The 17,353-nt window shown below is 42.3% G+C and overlaps 1 protein-coding gene across 9 annotated transcripts in view; it reads left to right on the top strand.

Annotated features, from left to right (window-relative positions):
* The window catches only part of CADPS (calcium dependent secretion activator), a 174,218-nt gene that overhangs the window by 124,571 nt on the left and 32,294 nt on the right, over positions 1 to 17,353 (top strand). For 5 of the 9 annotated variants that reach the window (XM_090148365.1, XM_031606364.2, XM_090148359.1 and 2 more), the window contains 3 exons: positions 4,336 to 4,442; positions 9,085 to 9,241; positions 10,122 to 10,263. In XM_090148365.1, the coding sequence (XP_090004491.1) occupies positions 4,336 to 4,442; positions 9,085 to 9,241; positions 10,122 to 10,263 (406 nt within the window). Of the gene's footprint in view, positions 1 to 4,335; positions 4,443 to 9,084; positions 9,242 to 10,121; positions 10,264 to 16,242; positions 16,390 to 17,353 lie in introns of all 9 variants that reach the window. The other 4 variants (XM_090148361.1, XM_090148364.1, XM_090148363.1 and 1 more) reach the window with 1 other exon arrangement.

The raw sequence follows: 17,353 nt of genomic DNA, 5'->3' as shown, positions 1-17,353 counted from the left end.
CTCTCATTTTCAGCATGAGCATTTTGGTGGTTGGTGGCACAGAAGTGGGCAGTTTTGGGTTGTGGTGCACAGAGGTGCGATGGGGCATGGAGTTCCTGGAGGCAAGCAGTAAAATCTTCCTAAGCATTACCTGGTTTGCAGCCATCAGTGAGTAATCAAATTGATTTCTTGCTTATGTTTTAAATTAGGCTGAAAGTCATTAGCCCAATGCCCAAAGAACAGTTATTTTTGTCGGCTGAAGCTGAAAGGTATTATTTCTAAGGACAAAACCACCTTGGGTAAACTCTGAGCATAGATCAGGGTGACTCCAGCAATGAGCAAATAGATTTGCTTATTTGCTATCAGAAAACAATAACAAAAAAAAAAAACAACAACAACAAAAAAAAAAAAAGCAAAAAAAAAACACCAAAAACACCCAAAAACCAGAAGCTTGAATCTATAAGTCTGAATTAAATCGTTACATATCTAAAAAGACTTAGTGTGTGTGCATGTGTGTGCATGTGTGCACTGTATGTGTGTTCATGTACGTGTGTACCTTTGTGTATGGAGAGAAGGAACAAACCTAACTTGTACTCTTTAAGTAATGGTTTACTCAAATATTTTTTATTATGCTCTGATAAGTGTAATTCTATGAGATTTAAAAGCAATCAGAAATCTACTTTGCACAAGCCAACCCTTTTTTTTTTTCCCGCTGGAAAATGCAATCAAAATGGCAAGGACTTTTGGCAATAGAATGTCCAGATAAATATGCCAGATTCTTTGCAAATGGAATTATTAAAAATAGTCACTGTGCTGCTAAAAACTGTTATTAAATGTAATAGAAACTATTGTGTTAATATATTCACAGTACATAATTTATTTTCTGAGTGCATGTAAAAGGAAAGGCTATTTTCTTTGAATTTTTCCTATGCTGATATTGTAAACTATATGACAGATGGGTCAAGTCCTGATTGCAGTATTCTAACATTTGGAATAGCAAGTAACATATTTGATAGAGCTGGCAAGTTTTTATATATGATTCAACCCAGAATATAAAAGCCACTAGAATTCCAAGTTGAAAATAATTAAATGAGCTGGAAACGATCAGGAACCACACATTTTTAAGTGACAGATTTTTTTACATGTTTAAATTGCACAAGAATATTTTATAGCTCCCTTTAACCAACAGTGACGTTTAATTCTAAAATGTGTAATTGATATTTACAAAGCAATTAATTCCTGCGGCTCGTTATTCTATTGCTAAATGTACCTAAGCACGGGGGCACTGGCTTAAAGTGGTCGTTTTCCGTCACCTTCTGTGAATTGCAGAGTTTTAGCTCTGTTTCCTGAGTGGAGGTTTCCCACGTGGCCACATGCAGTGCAGTCCCACACTTGTGTTGGGTGCTTGGCTTTCTGATTGCGCGGTGCCGTAGGATGTTAGAATCTGCTGACTCCTAGAATTTTTGTTGTCAAACGGTGTCATTCCCGTGTAACTCCTCAAGCACCAAGAAGCAAAACCCAGCAGCTTTTTCCATGTGTATTTCATCATTTCTGCTTATGTTCCTTTCGAAGTTTCCATCCTTTTGTCACTGTTATGACGTCATTGTCTCTTTACTTTTGGCGTCCCTCCGTCACGCACCAGCAGCCCGTCCATCCAAGCCTAAGCCACCGGCTGGGCCACCGGCATCTCCTCCAACGCAGACTAACATGATAAATCATATGCTCAAAGGCATGGCCAAACAGACGCCAAGTACTGTAATAGTCTTCCTTCCATTTATTCAGTGGTTTTCTAGCCTGGCAGTTGCTTGTTTAGCCTTAGCAAGCTAGTTGTCATGTGCAGCTTTCTAAACCACCTAGCGCGATGTGGTAGGTTTGTAGAGATTTAGAGGTAGCATTTATTTCAAAATGTCCACATTTTTTTTGTCTAGCAATGTCTGACATATGCAACATTTTCAAATATCAACGTCAGCACAAAATAACATTGTTGTTGCATAACATTTTGCATGAAAACTATAAATATGTATGAGCTTTACATGATGTTGGATGAAATGTTTGATAAGTATATCGTATATGTTTCATGTAACTGTCAGTGCTCCAGCTATCTTAGCGGAATATTCTGATGTATAGTAACTTAACCAGGGAAATATTTAAAATAAGAAGAAAAAAAATTAAGATTGACATCTGCTGGCTGCCAAAGTTGTATAAGCATCAATATTTTCTTTAAAGACAGCATCTCTGAGCAGTTGTTCTTATTAACACTTTTGTCTTTTAGTTGTATTTGAGAGCAGATCAGTGTTGCAAATGAGAGTGGGTCTGATGCTGCTCTGATCGATGAAAAAGCTTCCCCTTGGCTTCAGAGATGAAGAAGCAACCAGAGGGACATTTCTTTGGGTTCTCTTTGCTTAAAAGGAAGTTTTCTTGTAACCAGTGAGGTGTTGGATTGCATAGGAAGAGGGACAGTGAGTTAACCACTAGTTCTCCAATTTCAGTGTTTGCCCAATGGAGTATTTTAAGGACAACCTGGGAGCGTTTCTTTTGTTACTGTTTCCAGTGCTACAAGAGATGAAAGGGAAACCAGAGAGGAAACCCTAAGGCCCCTATCCATGGTATCCATCAGCAAAAGCGTAGCATTAATTTGCCTTGATGCATCCCTCAGCTGAGCTGAGCACCTGCAATGCCAGATCTCAGCTGGCCTGGCTGCTGGGCTCCTCTGACATCAGCAGCATGTGCCTCTCTCACAGCCCCTTCTGAGAAACATTCCTCTCCTCTTCATGGGAGATTTGTTGCCTTAAAAATAAATCCAGTGAAGATTAGGAGCAGGTGAGATGCTAAGATGGAGATTTGAGTCCTCAAAGCTTTCAGGCATTCAGCAAGCTGGGGTTTGTGCCTTGGGGCTCATCAAAGCAAAGTGGGACATCTGTGTGCAACCACAAGTTGCTGCTCTGTCAGTAAAGAAAACCTAAGCACTTAGGTCTTTGCAAGCAGCTGATGCATGCAGGAGTCTGGAGCAAGATGCTCAACTGTCTCGCACTTAGGCATAACCCAAGCTGCTGGCTTAGTGTTGGACATCCCAAGATGAATGCCTTGCTGGTGGAGGGGCTGTAATTCATGCACCTCTAGCATTTGGCTTTGTTGCTCTCATTTAGCCTATTCTATGTTGCTAATGGCAGTGCACTGATTTTACTGTCCTTTTGGGTTTTTTTTGGTACTTCACCTGCTTGTGAAGTCTCCAGGTTTAATATCACAGAGACCAAAATGTACGTAGGTGGATAGGTATGGGCTGGCTGATGTAGCTCCTGAAGCATGATCCTGCTCCTTGCACAATCTACTACAGCAGAGCTGGGTTTGCAGCCCATCATTAGCAGGAGGAACACCTCTGCAGGGACCCACTGCAGCACAGGCAAGTCCCCAGAGAGCAGTGCTCCTGCTCTTCTTCTCCTTGGAGCTGGGAGTGCTGGTGAACCACCATGTCAGGTCACAGAAGCCCCGTTGGCTGCACTCAGGCAGCTCTGTGTAAGCTGTCGTTCAATGAACAGATCACTATTTTATTTTTCCTGTTATTCCTGTTGAAATACTTAAATGTTCCAGATTGTTAGCACCTCAGATTTGTAATACATTAATACCTGTTACCTGGAAGAATATGATTTGATTGTTTTTAAAAATCTTTTTAGAAAACACTGCAAAAGAAATCAATAGATCTAAAGGACAAGCTCCAGGATTTAAACTCCTTGGTTTGTTTGCAGGGTTTTTGCTGTAAATTTGCATCTCTTTTCCCATATAAATTTTACGTATGAATGCCTGGTGGGTGTTACCACTTTCCACTCCCCCCAGCATGCATAACTCCTCGACCTTTGTGGAGTTAAATCCTGGAGCAAGCCAGACCTGCAGCTTTTGCTTTCAGTAGCAGGTGACATTTAAATTGCTTGAGTTCGACGATTTGTTAAAAGTATGGAGAGATTTGTTTCAGTTGATCATAAAAGTATGTTAAGTCATACAGACACGATCTGCAATGCATCATCTACTCTGTAGGATACATATTGTTCATATATTAGTGGCCAGATGCTGTCTTTAGGGAATGTAATGTTCTTATTTGAGCTAATAAAGTGCCACTGCCTCACCATGAAGCAAAACAACTCTGACTATATTGTGAAATTTGGAGCTGGAGCACTGTATTTTCATAGTATAATAACGAATGTGGCTTTCTGGTTTGCACAGTACTAATTATACAAGCATTTAACATATGCATGAAAAGATCTTTAAAGCTGTAGAATATTATGAGATTTTTTATACCTCTAAAATTACTTGCATCGAGCTTTTCACTCTGCCTGCCTTTTAACTCGACTTCTTGTACTACAGAAAATGTAGGCCGGTTAGTCACACCAGCTAAAAAGTTAGAAGACACAATACGTCTGGCAGAATTGGTAATTGAAGTCCTCCAACAAAACGAAGAGCACCACGCAGAGGTGAGCAGCGGTGCCCTGTGTCCTGCAGCTCTCAAGCAGGGTCCGGTCGGTTGCTGGTGGCTTTGCACGCTTATGGGATGTCTCCTGAACAGGTGCTGGGTTGTCTTTTTTAGAAGGCAGCAATGGGGATGAAGTGTGATGAAGGCACACGGGACAGGTCAGGAAGACTGCTTTTCCATAGGGCAGGGAGGGCCAAAGGGGGAATTGATTACATTCTCTGTCTAGTACGTCAGTCCGCAGCACCAGCAAGAGCCACATATGTTCACCACCAGCTCCATACTAGAGCAAGCCCATCCTCTTAACTCTTCAGAGTGCTTTAACGGAAAGATTCATGTTTTAAAAACACTGAAACCATGTCAGGGGCAAATAGATGGTAGAGAACCCTGAGGCTCGACCCTGGAAGCACTGAGCCCCGAGGCAGCTGGCAGTGCTGCCAGGACAGTGCCACCCTGCAGGGATTGCCCCAGGCAGCGACGTTGCCCACCCATGTAAGTATCTGCAGGATCGAGCCCTGTGTTGGCTGTAAATCTGGTGCTCTTGGCTAAGTGGTGGAAAGTTGATCGTTCTGAATATCAGAGCGAACAGTTATTGTATATGACTGTAGGAATTGTTACACTCATTCACTCTTTTCTCTTTTCCTTCCCATTTTTGTATATACTCACTATATTTTGCGTTAAGAGCGTTTGATAATAATTTCACAATCACCTAAAAATCATTCCAGTGTATATTAAATTTGCAATATAACTTAACTTATTGATAATACACAACAATCCACGACACCCAACTAATGCCTGCTTGCATATTTAAATTTCCTCCCTGTTTTTCTACTGTTCATTCAATCTTGGATGATCCTGGCAGGGGAAAGAGGTATGTGACTAAACCGAATGACACGAGTCACTCCTGTCATATTTCGTGCATGCCCTCTCAGTGCCATGTTTCCTACTGGGATTTTACCTGGTTTGCCCTCGCTTCCGTAACTTTGACCGAGGAATGTAACAGCAACTCCCAGTCGGCTGCTTGTGGAGCTGGTAGCCTTACACAGAGGGTCAGTGTGGCGTAGCAGTCCAGTCCATGCATGTAGCAATGGGTATATTTTACGAGCGCTGCAGTTACATCCCAACACAACCCTACCCGCCTGGAATCTCTCCTCAGCCTGTTGTTACCTCTGTTGTTTTGCATTCACCTGATCGATAGTACACTGTGGTGGAGGTGGATTGAGTTCTACACAAGTGACTAGAATGGTAGTGTTCTTCCTCTGGTTTTGTCTGTATGTGCCTTGTACTGGATATACAGTATTTATATGTAGAGAGAGAATATACGTGGTGAAGAGTGAAGTGAACCTCACTTTTGCAAAAGCAGGGGGTTGCCTGAGAGCTCTGCACTCACACACGAGCTGCAGGAGCTTGCCTGAGGTTGACGAGTGCTTTATTCCACTCATCACCAGCTTAGGCTGTGTGTGCAACCAGCCTGGAAAGAGCTGATTTTAAAGCACCAGTTGTTGGGAAAATAGTGGACTTTTGCAGCAGGCAGCTAGAGGGCCCGTGGTGTTCAGCCAGCTGTGCTGCTCTGATCCTCACATGGAGGAAGATTCAGAACTGTTCTTCAATGTCTTCTGTGTCACAAGGCTTTGATTAGAGACAGAAGGTTAATGCCAACATGGATAGGAGGCATCCTGGCCCCTTGTTCTGAATGGTGACCTGGAAGAGTGACGTTTATCTCTGTCCAGAAGCCCAGCACTCTGTCGGTACGTTATGGAATCCCTGTCCCGAGGGTTTCTGTGGCATTTCAGTGGTGTTCAGGCAGTGGGCCAGCTCTCTGCACACTTGGAATTGCACCCAAAGGAACAGAGACATGAGAGCCTGGCTGATTTATCACACCATCTTTATTATGCGTTACAGCCCCATTATTCTGTTCCTCTGCAGTGAGAAGCGCTGAGGTATTGCATGTTTTTTCAAATTATTCCAGATGAGAGATTTTTTTCCATCTTGTCCTTCTGCCTGGAGGTGAGAAGGTTCAACCTGCAATGTTAGACTCCTTGGTCTGCTTTGGATGTTCAGCAGAATTAAATGGCATCATTTGCTGAAGGAATGCCTTCTTCTCTGAAAATCATGATTTTTTTCCATTAAAATACACCCCTTTTTTTCCAAACATGGACATCCAGGCAGACATGCTAGTGAGAACCCAGAAAGCAAAACTCAGAACATGGAATACGTTCAAAAGCCATTAGACCAAAAGCGTCGTGTCTCATCAGTGGGGTTAGTCCTACCCATCAGAAAGAAGCACAGACAAAAATGCAAAAGAGACAGTGGTGCCTTGGTCCTAGGTGAGAGCAGGAGGTCTCTGCCATTGCAATATCTCTCTCACCAAGTGTCTTCCAGCTCCATTTTTGTCTCCCTGGATGACTGATGGCACATGCCAGAGGCCGTGGTCTTCACGTATTTCTGAACTCGTGTTCTCTCTCTATGTATACATATGTGTATATGTATATATGTATTTTAACCCTTTGAGGTCATACATATATACATGTGTATCCATGTGTAAAACATACAATAATAGGTGTGTTTGGCTAGAAAGAACACTTTTTTTTGCCTTTACATTCAAGTAAAGCAGGTAAGTAGATGGTAAATACAGAAAGTTACCATCTTGAAGGAGCTCTTCAAAGTGTGGTGGTTTTGCTCCCACTGCAGGAGGGTCTGTCCTCTGAGAATAGGGAGGAGGAGATTGGGGAACCTGACATGAGTTAGAGACATGTGAAGATAAAATTTGACTCAACAAAAGGGAAATGGTGACTGATTTGGGCATTATTTCCCCCCCCACAAACGATGTGCTTTTCTTCCTCATTCTTTTAAAATAGCTTTTTTTTTTTTTCCCTTTTTTGTGGAAGCAGGTTTTATTGCAGGACTCTGCAGCGATTATGTTGGACTTGTTGCAGAAGATGCTCTCTCGCCTCCCCTCTCTTCCACCCCCAGGACCTTGGTTGCCACTGGCCTTTGGGGCCAACTCAGACTCTTCATCATAGTAGACATTGGGCTGCCCAAACATCCCAGGGATGGAGTTGCTTCACAGCACAGTTCATCTTTTCCATGCCCCCACCATAGGGCTGGCACAGTACTAAGATTAGCTTGGGGTTCATTTGTTGTTTTTTTTTGGCTATTTTACATCTGAGATGTGCTCTGGGTGCATAATGCCCCATGTCACATCCAACCTTTGCATGTCTTATCACCAGTTTATATCAACTCATGGAATAACAGCAGAGTGATAGCAGTCTGCTTCGTATTTTAAGGGACCAAAGGAATGGAAATAGTCCCAAAGACCTCCTGACAGCATCGCTGCCTGGTGAGAAGTCAGTCCAAAATAGGAACGATTATAGGGATCTATGGAACTGACCTGGTTTGGGGGTATGAGTCTGTCCCTGTGGCCAAGAGAACCCACAGCTGGACTCTCTCTAGGACAGAATTAACCAAAAGCATTCTGCTTCAGTTAGTCAAATCTGAACCCTAAGAAAACTGAAGTCTGTCGTGCTTATTCACATCTGCCAAAAGCCTCCTTCCAGGAGGCAAAAACCCCCTCCCTGAATGTCAGTTCCTCTGAACTGAGTGCTGTATGCCCAGTCTTTTCTGTTCTATCTCTAGTCTTCTGCCTATGCTAGAGGTTTCTTTCTCTTGCAAAGTGCTGGAAAACCATTTCTCAGATCCTTTAAGTCACTGAGTAATTTTCTGCCGCTTACAAATTATAGCACATGGTCCTAACGACAGCCCTTCTCATATTGCATGTTCCCAGCCAGAAGTGATTACTAAACACGCATGCATGCGTCTGGAACATTCACATCTGAGCCATGTATGATGTGAATGTCACGTCAGAGGGCCCGTCCAGTGAGTCTGAAGGACCCATGTGCATGAGAATGAGTTACTTCACTGATTTTTTTGGTTTTCAAGATTAGATATATTTTTTTTTCCCTGCCTCTTTGAAAATACAGGCTTGTAGACTTCTTTATTTATTTTTTAAAATCTTGGCATGTTGATAATAGAGCTTCGTTTCCTGATAAGTAGCATTAAAGAAGGTGGTAGTGTATTTAGATGATGTGTATAGCTGGCCATGTAAAATGAACAGTGCTGTAGTAACTTCTACAGGTGATGCTTGAATCGCTTCCAAATAAGAGTGAGTGGGACTTAGGGCAGATTTTAATGTCTTAGGCAGTTTTTAAAGATAATTAGAAGTAGTGAAGCCAAATAAAATTTAAACTGCTGAATAACAGCATAAAACCCACCCACAGTGAAGAAACTCCCTGATTTCTATGATTTAGAATACGAATTAGTTGTTTTCTGATAATTAGCATAACTAAAGATGAATTCAGCGATTTATTGTAAATTGAACAGACAGAACCTTCTCTGCCATGTTACACCTGCCTGCCTTTATGGTGGAGCCCTGAATAGATCTTCTGCAAGAGACCTTTGTATGAAAACAGCAGTGCCTAATTCCCGTGATTAGCACTGTATGTGCAGGCAAGCACTGGAAAGCACTGTTCTCTTTACAATAAAGGTAGTTTCCACGGGGTGCACACTTTTTGGAGATACGTGGCCTAGCGTCTGTGACTGTGCTTTATTGGAACTAACATACTGCTCTGTTATCTTTTTCTACCAAGGCCTTTGCTTGGTGGTCAGACTTAATGGTTGAGCACGCGGAGACCTTCCTGTCGCTGTTTGCGGTGGATATGGATGCTGCGTTAGAGGTGCAACCCCCCGACACGTGGGACAGCTTTCCACTCTTTCAGCTTCTAAACGATTTCCTCCGTAGTGACTGTATGTATTGTATTTTGGTCGTTTCTTTTCAGTGGGCGGCTCAGGTTACTGCTAATACTTCTCTGTGCTGCACAGAGAGCTGAGCTGGGTAGAGATGCACAGTGCAGACTCTTAGCATCGGCTTGGTTTGGTTCTACTTCCACTAGAAAAAAGCAATTCTCTGATGCATACACAGACACCCCTTAAGTCAAATGCCTCAGATGAAGGTGAGAAGTTGAACTTTTATTTTGCTTCATCTTCTCAAGTCTTTTGTAATGGCTGCCTGACAAGCAGGGAATTATGTACACCGTCATTAAATGTGTGTGTTGTTTTACATGTGTGTACTGCATTTATTTAGCTTGGAGCAAACCAGTCCCTACTTTAAAATACCTCACTGAAGGGAGGAAAAGGTTTAAATTAAATGAGAGTAAGAGGAATTCAGAAGCTTAGTGCTCTGTGAAGTAAGGCGCTTCTCCAAGGCATGGAGAAGGCTCACGCCTTCAAACCCCACCACTCACGAAGCAGGGATTCATCCTCTGAGAGTGTCATGGTAGTGAGTAACTGAATAAGAAACGAACCTCCTACCTGCAGAAGCCACAATGTTTGCCATGCATTATTTCTTACACCCATTTTATTCACAGGAAGTAACAATGTATTTGTAACCTGTAAGTCCAACCTTGATGGGAAAGAAGATTTGTTGTCTGTTTATCTGTTTTGATTAAGAAGCCATTCCTGCTGTCCTTGTTGTGAGCGTTGGTGCACGATGCCAGCTCCTGTTCTGTTCTCAGTTTCTTTCTTGTTCACTGACAAACTCATTGTGTAATAAAGTGCCACACTGTGGTTTGTTACAGAGCTTTTAGTAACAGTAGTTTCTTACTATACTTTTATTTATCTATTCTAGATAATTTGTGCAATGGAAAGTTCCACAAACACCTCCAAGACCTGTTTGCTCCACTTGTTGTTAGATATGTCGATCTGATGGAGTCCTCAATTGCACAGTCAATTCACAGGGGCTTTGAGCGGGAGTCATGGGAGCCAGTAAAGTAAGGAAACCTCCTTTGATACAATCGGAATTTGGGTGCAAATGGATGGAGATTCGTACAGAGATGAATTAGCAAACATTAGATTGGACATGCAGAAAGTGCTTGATGTTTTCTAGTTGAATGCTAAGAATAGAAGGCCTGAACTCTTCAAGGTTTTGAAGTTAATGAAGGAAAATGATATTTGCTTTTTGAAATGCATTGCTACCTCAGTTCAAACTGTATGCTTTTGGATGTGGAAGCATGGAAATGTGAAAACTTTCTTAGCTGGCATGGCTTTTTGGATCCCATCCTAAGAGGCCTTTTCCAGCGCTGCTCTTGAACTCAAATAACTCCTTTTCAGAACAAAAAACCTTGCTTTGCCATGTTCAGTACAGCCCCAGAACCTTAGTGAGTCATTGCTGTATTGATTTTTCCCAATACTCATTTTTTCTACCCACGCCATGGAGGGACAGCACGTCACTCCCATGGCTGGTGGTTGTGGGCTGCATCCCCAACAGCTCAGCTTGTCCCAGCCCCAGGCAGCTCCAGGGGTGCAGGAGGGACCAGCCCAGAGGGGATGTGATGTGATGAGCCATCTAGCAGAACCAGTTATTGGATGTGGAGGGGTAGGGGTTGGCCAGCAAGAAATGAGTGGCCTGAGAGAAATCCAAATGGAACTCCGGAGCTGGTGAATAGAAAAACGTGGCATTTGTTTGAGATCGCTGCTGTTATTTCACAGGTTTTGAAGCACTGCTGAACCCTGCTGTGCTTGCTCTAAAAACTCATATAGGGTCCTGTGAAGGAAAAGAATGGACTTTTCCTTCTGTTAACAGACTTAAAAGGGAAAGATTGGCCCTATGCAAATACCACAGGGCTGACAGTGCCCCAGACTGGGGACTCAGACCAGCTGACTTCTGCAGATGTATTTTCCCTGCTTCTTTGTAATTCTCTAGGCAAAGTTAAGTGGCACTGTGCTCTCAGAGGTTGCTGTGTAAAAGAACGTGTGGTCTTTCAGGGCTTTTCACACCAAATATGTTCGGTTTACAAGGAAAAGAGATTTTGTTCAGCAGCCAGCCTCCCATATGCAACCTGGAATCTGATTACCCAGGTTTTTTCTTTTCTTTCATGAGCATCCTCAGCATCCATAAGGATTCTGCCTGCCAAATCACAGGCCTTTTCTTGACACCTGATCATCTCCTCTGTTTTGAGTGGGGTTAAGTGGCTGGCGTTCAGGAGTCTCTCTCACTTTCCATTTGCTGTCTTTGGTCTGCAGGCTAACAAGATTAAAAATCCTAAAAAATCTTGTTTCAAATAAGCAGATGTGACCCAGAAAACATAGAAGAAATAGATCTTTCGAGTAGGAGAATGCCATTTTTACAGCCACTCCTTCAAGCAGAATTGCACTTCGAAGTTAGCATTAGCTTCAGTTTCAGAGTTCTGCTTTAGCAATGAATCTGTTTGTATTTCCTGTCTGTTATGAAACAGAGGCAGTTAATTCAGTGTAACTGTCCACCTCGTTTGGGTCGTCACAAACAATTCATTCTGCTTTTTCTTTTTTTCAGAAGATGATATTATTTTGGCATTCAATGACTTGTGGCATAACTGTAGATGTACATGAGTACTTGGCTGTGATACTTGCCTGTCAAAATGCTTTGTCCCTGGGTATGCCAATATCTATCATTTTCAAGTTATCTTTGACACTTTTTCAAAGGTCTTTTCTTCGTTATGTTGTAGTGGCTTTGCCCTTTGGGGAGCTTCAGCTGCAGAATGCTTTGAGCATCACAGTTCCAAGCAAAAGCCCAGGATGGATTATCTACGTGTCGTACAGCCTTGAGTATTAAAATGCTTTGTTCCAGCAGGAAAGTGGGTGCTTTTCACAAGAAGCTCATGTCCTTCTGGTGAAAGGATGAACTCTGGGTTTTTTTTCACTAGTTGGTATTTGTTCTTGTGTCTCGCACACAGAGGTGTGAGTTGCAAATGCTGCCTTTGTGCAATCAGACCCAGCAAGGGGAGGAAACGGCAAGCAACAGAGGGTGACACATGCTGTGTGAAGGCAAAGGGGGGTGCTGTTCCTAAGACCTTATGACAGCTTTGAGGCACTGTTCAGAACTAATTGTTGAGGATCTTCATCGTTTGCCTCCTGGGCAGACCAACTGCTCTTCTTTGGCGGATCTACAGTGAACTTGCAGGAAAAACTGAGGTCAGAGATATAGTTGGTTTCATTTGCCTTCCTGTATCTACTTCCTTTTTACCTTATGTGTCCACTGAAGCACAGTTGAGTTTTCAGGTCAGTGATGCTCCAGTATTTCAGACCGGCCAATTCCTATCCAAGTTATGGCCTTCTGCTGCAGACTGTTCAGCAGAGCCTTTCTGGAACTGGGCCCACTGTCAGAATGTGGCTCCATGGCTTTCCTCTGCTTTGAAGAAAGGCCTTCAGGTTGGCCAGAAAAGGCAGGTCATTATGAATGTCTGCTGCACTGAGCCTCCTGCAGTCCCACATCAATTCTCTGCAGTGAAATGCAAGAAGGAAGTCTCGTTATCTCCTCCGAGCCAGGAAACTATTCCACAGCACAGAGACTTTGAAAGGGTATCTCTACATCATGCTTGCAATCAAGGCTGAAATATGTAGCCCACCATAACCTGACCAGATGGCAGTTTGCAAGCATGTATTTCTTCTATTTTCATTGCTGAATACTCTGCACCTTATGCTACAAAGAGTTAGGTATAGAAATCACAAACAGTGAGGGAGATACTGTGAAGTACTGAAAACACGGGGGAAAAAGCACCGATGTAACGTGCTCCTGAGGGCTCTGTAAGCTGCCTCTGCAGAGCTGCTGAATTTGCAGGGGGTCCATGCCCTATAGCTAGAGCAGCTGGTGTGCTTGTATGAATCCATGCAGAGAAGCGTGGAACACTTGTCCCTCGCACAGTCATCCAAATATGGAGGATACAGAGCAGGTCTGTTCTCTGGGGAGTTGAGAGGTCTTGGAAAAGTAGGGTTGTGCAATGGGTTTTTCATGCTAGCTTCCCAGAGAATGCCGATTGATCTGCAGCCAGCAGACACGTATCTGTGCGTGTGTGTGTGTCTCAGTGTGTGTGTGTCTGTGTTGGAAGATCTTCCTGAGCAAATGCTAAAGCCGGTGTGGGGACAGCCAGTTTGAGCTGCTTGATGAGGACGTTACTCACTGACCTGAGGCTGTCCCTGCTGCACTCTCATCCCGCCTTTGATATCTACTGATTGCTCACTAACCCTTTGCAAACTTTGTAAGTTTTATCCTTCACATAAAATGTAAGAAATTGAACCATGTGATTATATTAATCATTGGAAGAGGATGTACTACGAAGCTATAGTGCTAGTGAAAAATGTTTCCCCTTCAAAGAAAGCACTGCTGTAGTGAAAATGAGTATTTTCCTTACTATTCTGGGTGTCAGTCAGAGAGAGGAAGAGCACAGATTTGACTGCCTACTTCACTATAAGCTCTTTGCTTCACATCAAGGCTTTTGTGAAAAGATTTGCTCTCTAGCATTTGCTCATCCTAGGCAGGAAGGTAGTGAGCATTTCTGGTGATGGAAGAGAAGAGACAGGCATCTGCCTCTTCAATCCATAAATCATCACGTAGGACTAAGGATTGCATCAGGGCCAGGGCTCTCATTTAGCTCTGCTCTGAAACCAGGAGACCCTTTGGTAAAAGCACAGTGGTTTCCTGCCCTCCTTCCAGTCCTGGGGCAGACCTGCAGGAGTGGCCTCTGTGCATTGCTACGTGTTTCCTGCCATCAGCACCACAGCACGGTGCGAGCGTGGGGATGCTGGCACGGTGTGCTGCCAGTCTGTCTGCATGAGAATTCCCTCGCAGGCAGCACAGGTGAAAGCCATCTCCATTGCCAACAAATGGGGTGAAGCAGAAGAAACCAAGATAACAAGCAGTACAGCTCTGGAGTGCACATCTTTTCTCAAACGTATCAGGATCCAGTCCCAAAGCTTCTTAAATGAGACAGCCCTCATCTTGTTGATCCAAATGCCCACATTCCCTGCCTAATGGCGGAGGTTATATTTAGCCATCTATATTAAATAGGCATGGCTAGCTTTTAGAAACAGTTCTCGTCTTGGACCTGTGGTTTTTATGGTCTGAGCAACTGCGGGCTGGAACATTTGTTGGTAATATTAATCATTTTTTACAGGTCTCACTGCAACTGTTAGTCAGATAATTAGATGAGTTGAACCTGCAAAATTGTGCATGTCAATTCAGGAGAATATTTTTAAAATTAGTTACTGTATGTTAACGTAATATACAGCATTATTTTGCTGTTCTGTTTCCTTTTAGGAGTACTAACTTATTCTTGCAACATATCCTTGCATCAGCAAAATAATGTGTTGTATAAAAGAAATATGTTTCCGTGTGAATATAGTATACTGTTTACTCTAGAAGTCACATTTTATTAATACAGTGTTTTTATTAATATAACACTGTCACTTCTTGAATTTTAATATTAAAACCAAAGGTCCTCTGATTTATGTATTTACCATCTGGCTAAGTTATTTAAGTTGCTTTTCCTTATACATTTATATGTTGTCCACCTCTCGCTATTTCTTTATTCCACAGCAGTATCTAACCACATGCAGTGCCATTTCTGAAGATTTAACACGCTCTCAATCACTGTGAAGTCTGTGTCTCATTCAGTAATCATATCATCTTAATAGGCAGATACAGTATGAATGGAAACAATGGGTAGCTTTGTTGCATTAGTAAATTCTCCTATCTGCTTACCGTCTAACAAAGAGAGCAAGCAGATAAAGTGAAGTCCAATCTACTAAGAAGCATAGAAACAAAAGAAAACAAGAACAGACTTTTTTTTTTTTCTTCCACTGGAAGAAAGATTTGGATTGTGTTTTTTCCACCAAAGGAAGCCTGAATGCTGAAGTTGGATTTATGCACATCAACAGAGAAGCTTCAGCAGTACAACACGAAGCTGAAAGCCTGAAGTCCTGATTCCACTTTTACCGAGCTCAAATAATGATCCAGAAAAGATGGTGTTTTGCAAACTTCAGGCATGTGGTGTTGCTATACCACACATTGTTTCAGGAAAAACAATGTTTCAGATTAAATTAATACATTAGCCCATTTTTAAAAGATCTCTTTTTGCATAACAGTTGCATATCTGAAAATGCTTATTAAAGTCATGATGCTCAAGTACACTTGGTTCATAAATTAACTTTTGATTGCCTTAATCACTCCCTGGCCCATTTCCAGCCAAGAAACATTCATATACCAGCCCTAAGTGTATTAAATGCAGTTCATTCACAGAGCACAGATGTAGACCTGGGCAACCTGAGAGACACAGAAATGCAAGGTTGAGTTTAGGGCACAAGTCTTCCTTTAGGAAGTGATTAATCCAGATTTTAGCATAGCTTTGTTATTTTTAGAGTACAGAAAAACAAGTGTTTTTGGAGTGAAATCCTGGCTTCGTTGAATTTGGTGGCAAGAAAAACTCTGAAGAACTTCAGCTGAGTTAGTATTTCAAACAGTGTTTATTATTTTGAGTCCTGATGCCAAGAAAAGCACCCTGACTTTTCTGGGAGCTCACTTCGTTCAGCTATTTCATGTATCCATCCAACCTGAGTGTCTTGAACTGAGACTCACTTCCTTACCAGATAGGTTTTTCCAAGTAAACGTTGCTCCCTGCACTTTGAAATGGTATCAGGAATTGAAGGTTAAGTTATTTTGTGTGGGTGTTTGAGTACTCTGTTAATCTGCTACTTTGTGATTCCTCTTCTTCTTTCATTTTTTTTTTTTTTTAAGTAACTTGTTTTTTATTGCAGACTGCAAAAACAGAACACTTAAGCTTCCATACCCATGCTTCTTTCTGAAATGTTTTGCTTCAGTTTCCTGACTGTTGTCGTGCTGTGAATTCTGCAGATTTGTTTATAAGTGTCACGTGCTTCTGCTACATCTGCATTGTCACTGTTATGGTATTTTTTCTTTCTGTCTGTTTCTTCCACAGGAGTTTAACAAGTAATCTGCCCAATGTGAATCTACCAAATGTGAATCTCCCTAAAGTACCAAATCTACCAGTTAACATCCCACTAGGCATCCCACAAATGCCTAGCTTTTCTGCACCGTCATGGATGGCTGCTATTTATGATTCTGAGTGTGTATTCAGTTCAAATTAGATCTCATTTAAATTTAAAGTCATCTTGGCATGGATATGTATTGTTTGTTTCTGTGCATTATATAAAACTTTAAAGAGTGATACAGTTAATTAGACGTTTTCTGAATGAGACACTGGTGAATTTCTGGCAAGTGTATTTTGAGGGTTTTTTGTATAAATCTTGAAAATTTTCGTACTCCCACTGAGAGTTTGAGCAAGTATCTTGCTTTACAAAACAGCTGTCACCAATGGGACACGTTCTGGCCAACATATGAAACACGGAGTGCATAATGGGAAACGATGTGTCTCAGAAAAGAGTTTTGTCCAAAAGAGAAGATGAGCCAACTTCAATGCCAGTCAACCAATTTCTGTGGACCAGATGTAGATCTAACACTGAATTTTATTTAATGCAAGTTCCACATTCCCCAGATGATAATTACTGTCTTGATTTTGATGAAACGGTTTAACATAGAGGAAAAACTCTCATTCGGGTTATGAGAGGGCCCAGAGAGCAATTGAAATTCCACGTCCATCACTGTAGCCTGGGTAATCCTTTGGCCAACTAAAGAAAGATATTTTCAAAATGAACCTTTGACTGTGGATGGAGAAAATGGGCACTGTGTTAATGCAGTTGCTCGCTAGGAGCCTTGTGCTCTACTCTGGCTCTCTGTGTGAGCTCGAGGTGCTCAGGAGGGCAGCTCTGCTTATCTCTTATCTGTCTTATCTCTTACTCCAGTTTTCCCCCTAAAGGTCCCAGCCACCAACCAGTGCAGGGAGGAGTAGAAGTGGGCAGACCGCTGCTTTGGAGGCAGCTGGTCTCCCAAGATGTCCTAACACAGGACTTTGGATCACTCCATTTCTCCTGGGCTAACTGTAGTTATGCTAATATGAGATGGTCTCAGTCAGCTCTACACAGATGAATTGCTTTCACCCTACCGTGTCCTTTCTCTTAAAGGATAAAACC

This window comes from Phasianus colchicus, chromosome 11 (assembly GCF_987193195.1).
Source record: "Phasianus colchicus chromosome 11, bPhaCol1.hap1.1, whole genome shotgun sequence".
NCBI lineage: Eukaryota > Metazoa > Chordata > Aves > Galliformes > Phasianidae > Phasianus > Phasianus colchicus.
This window is presented reverse-complemented; position numbering and strand designations above follow the sequence as displayed.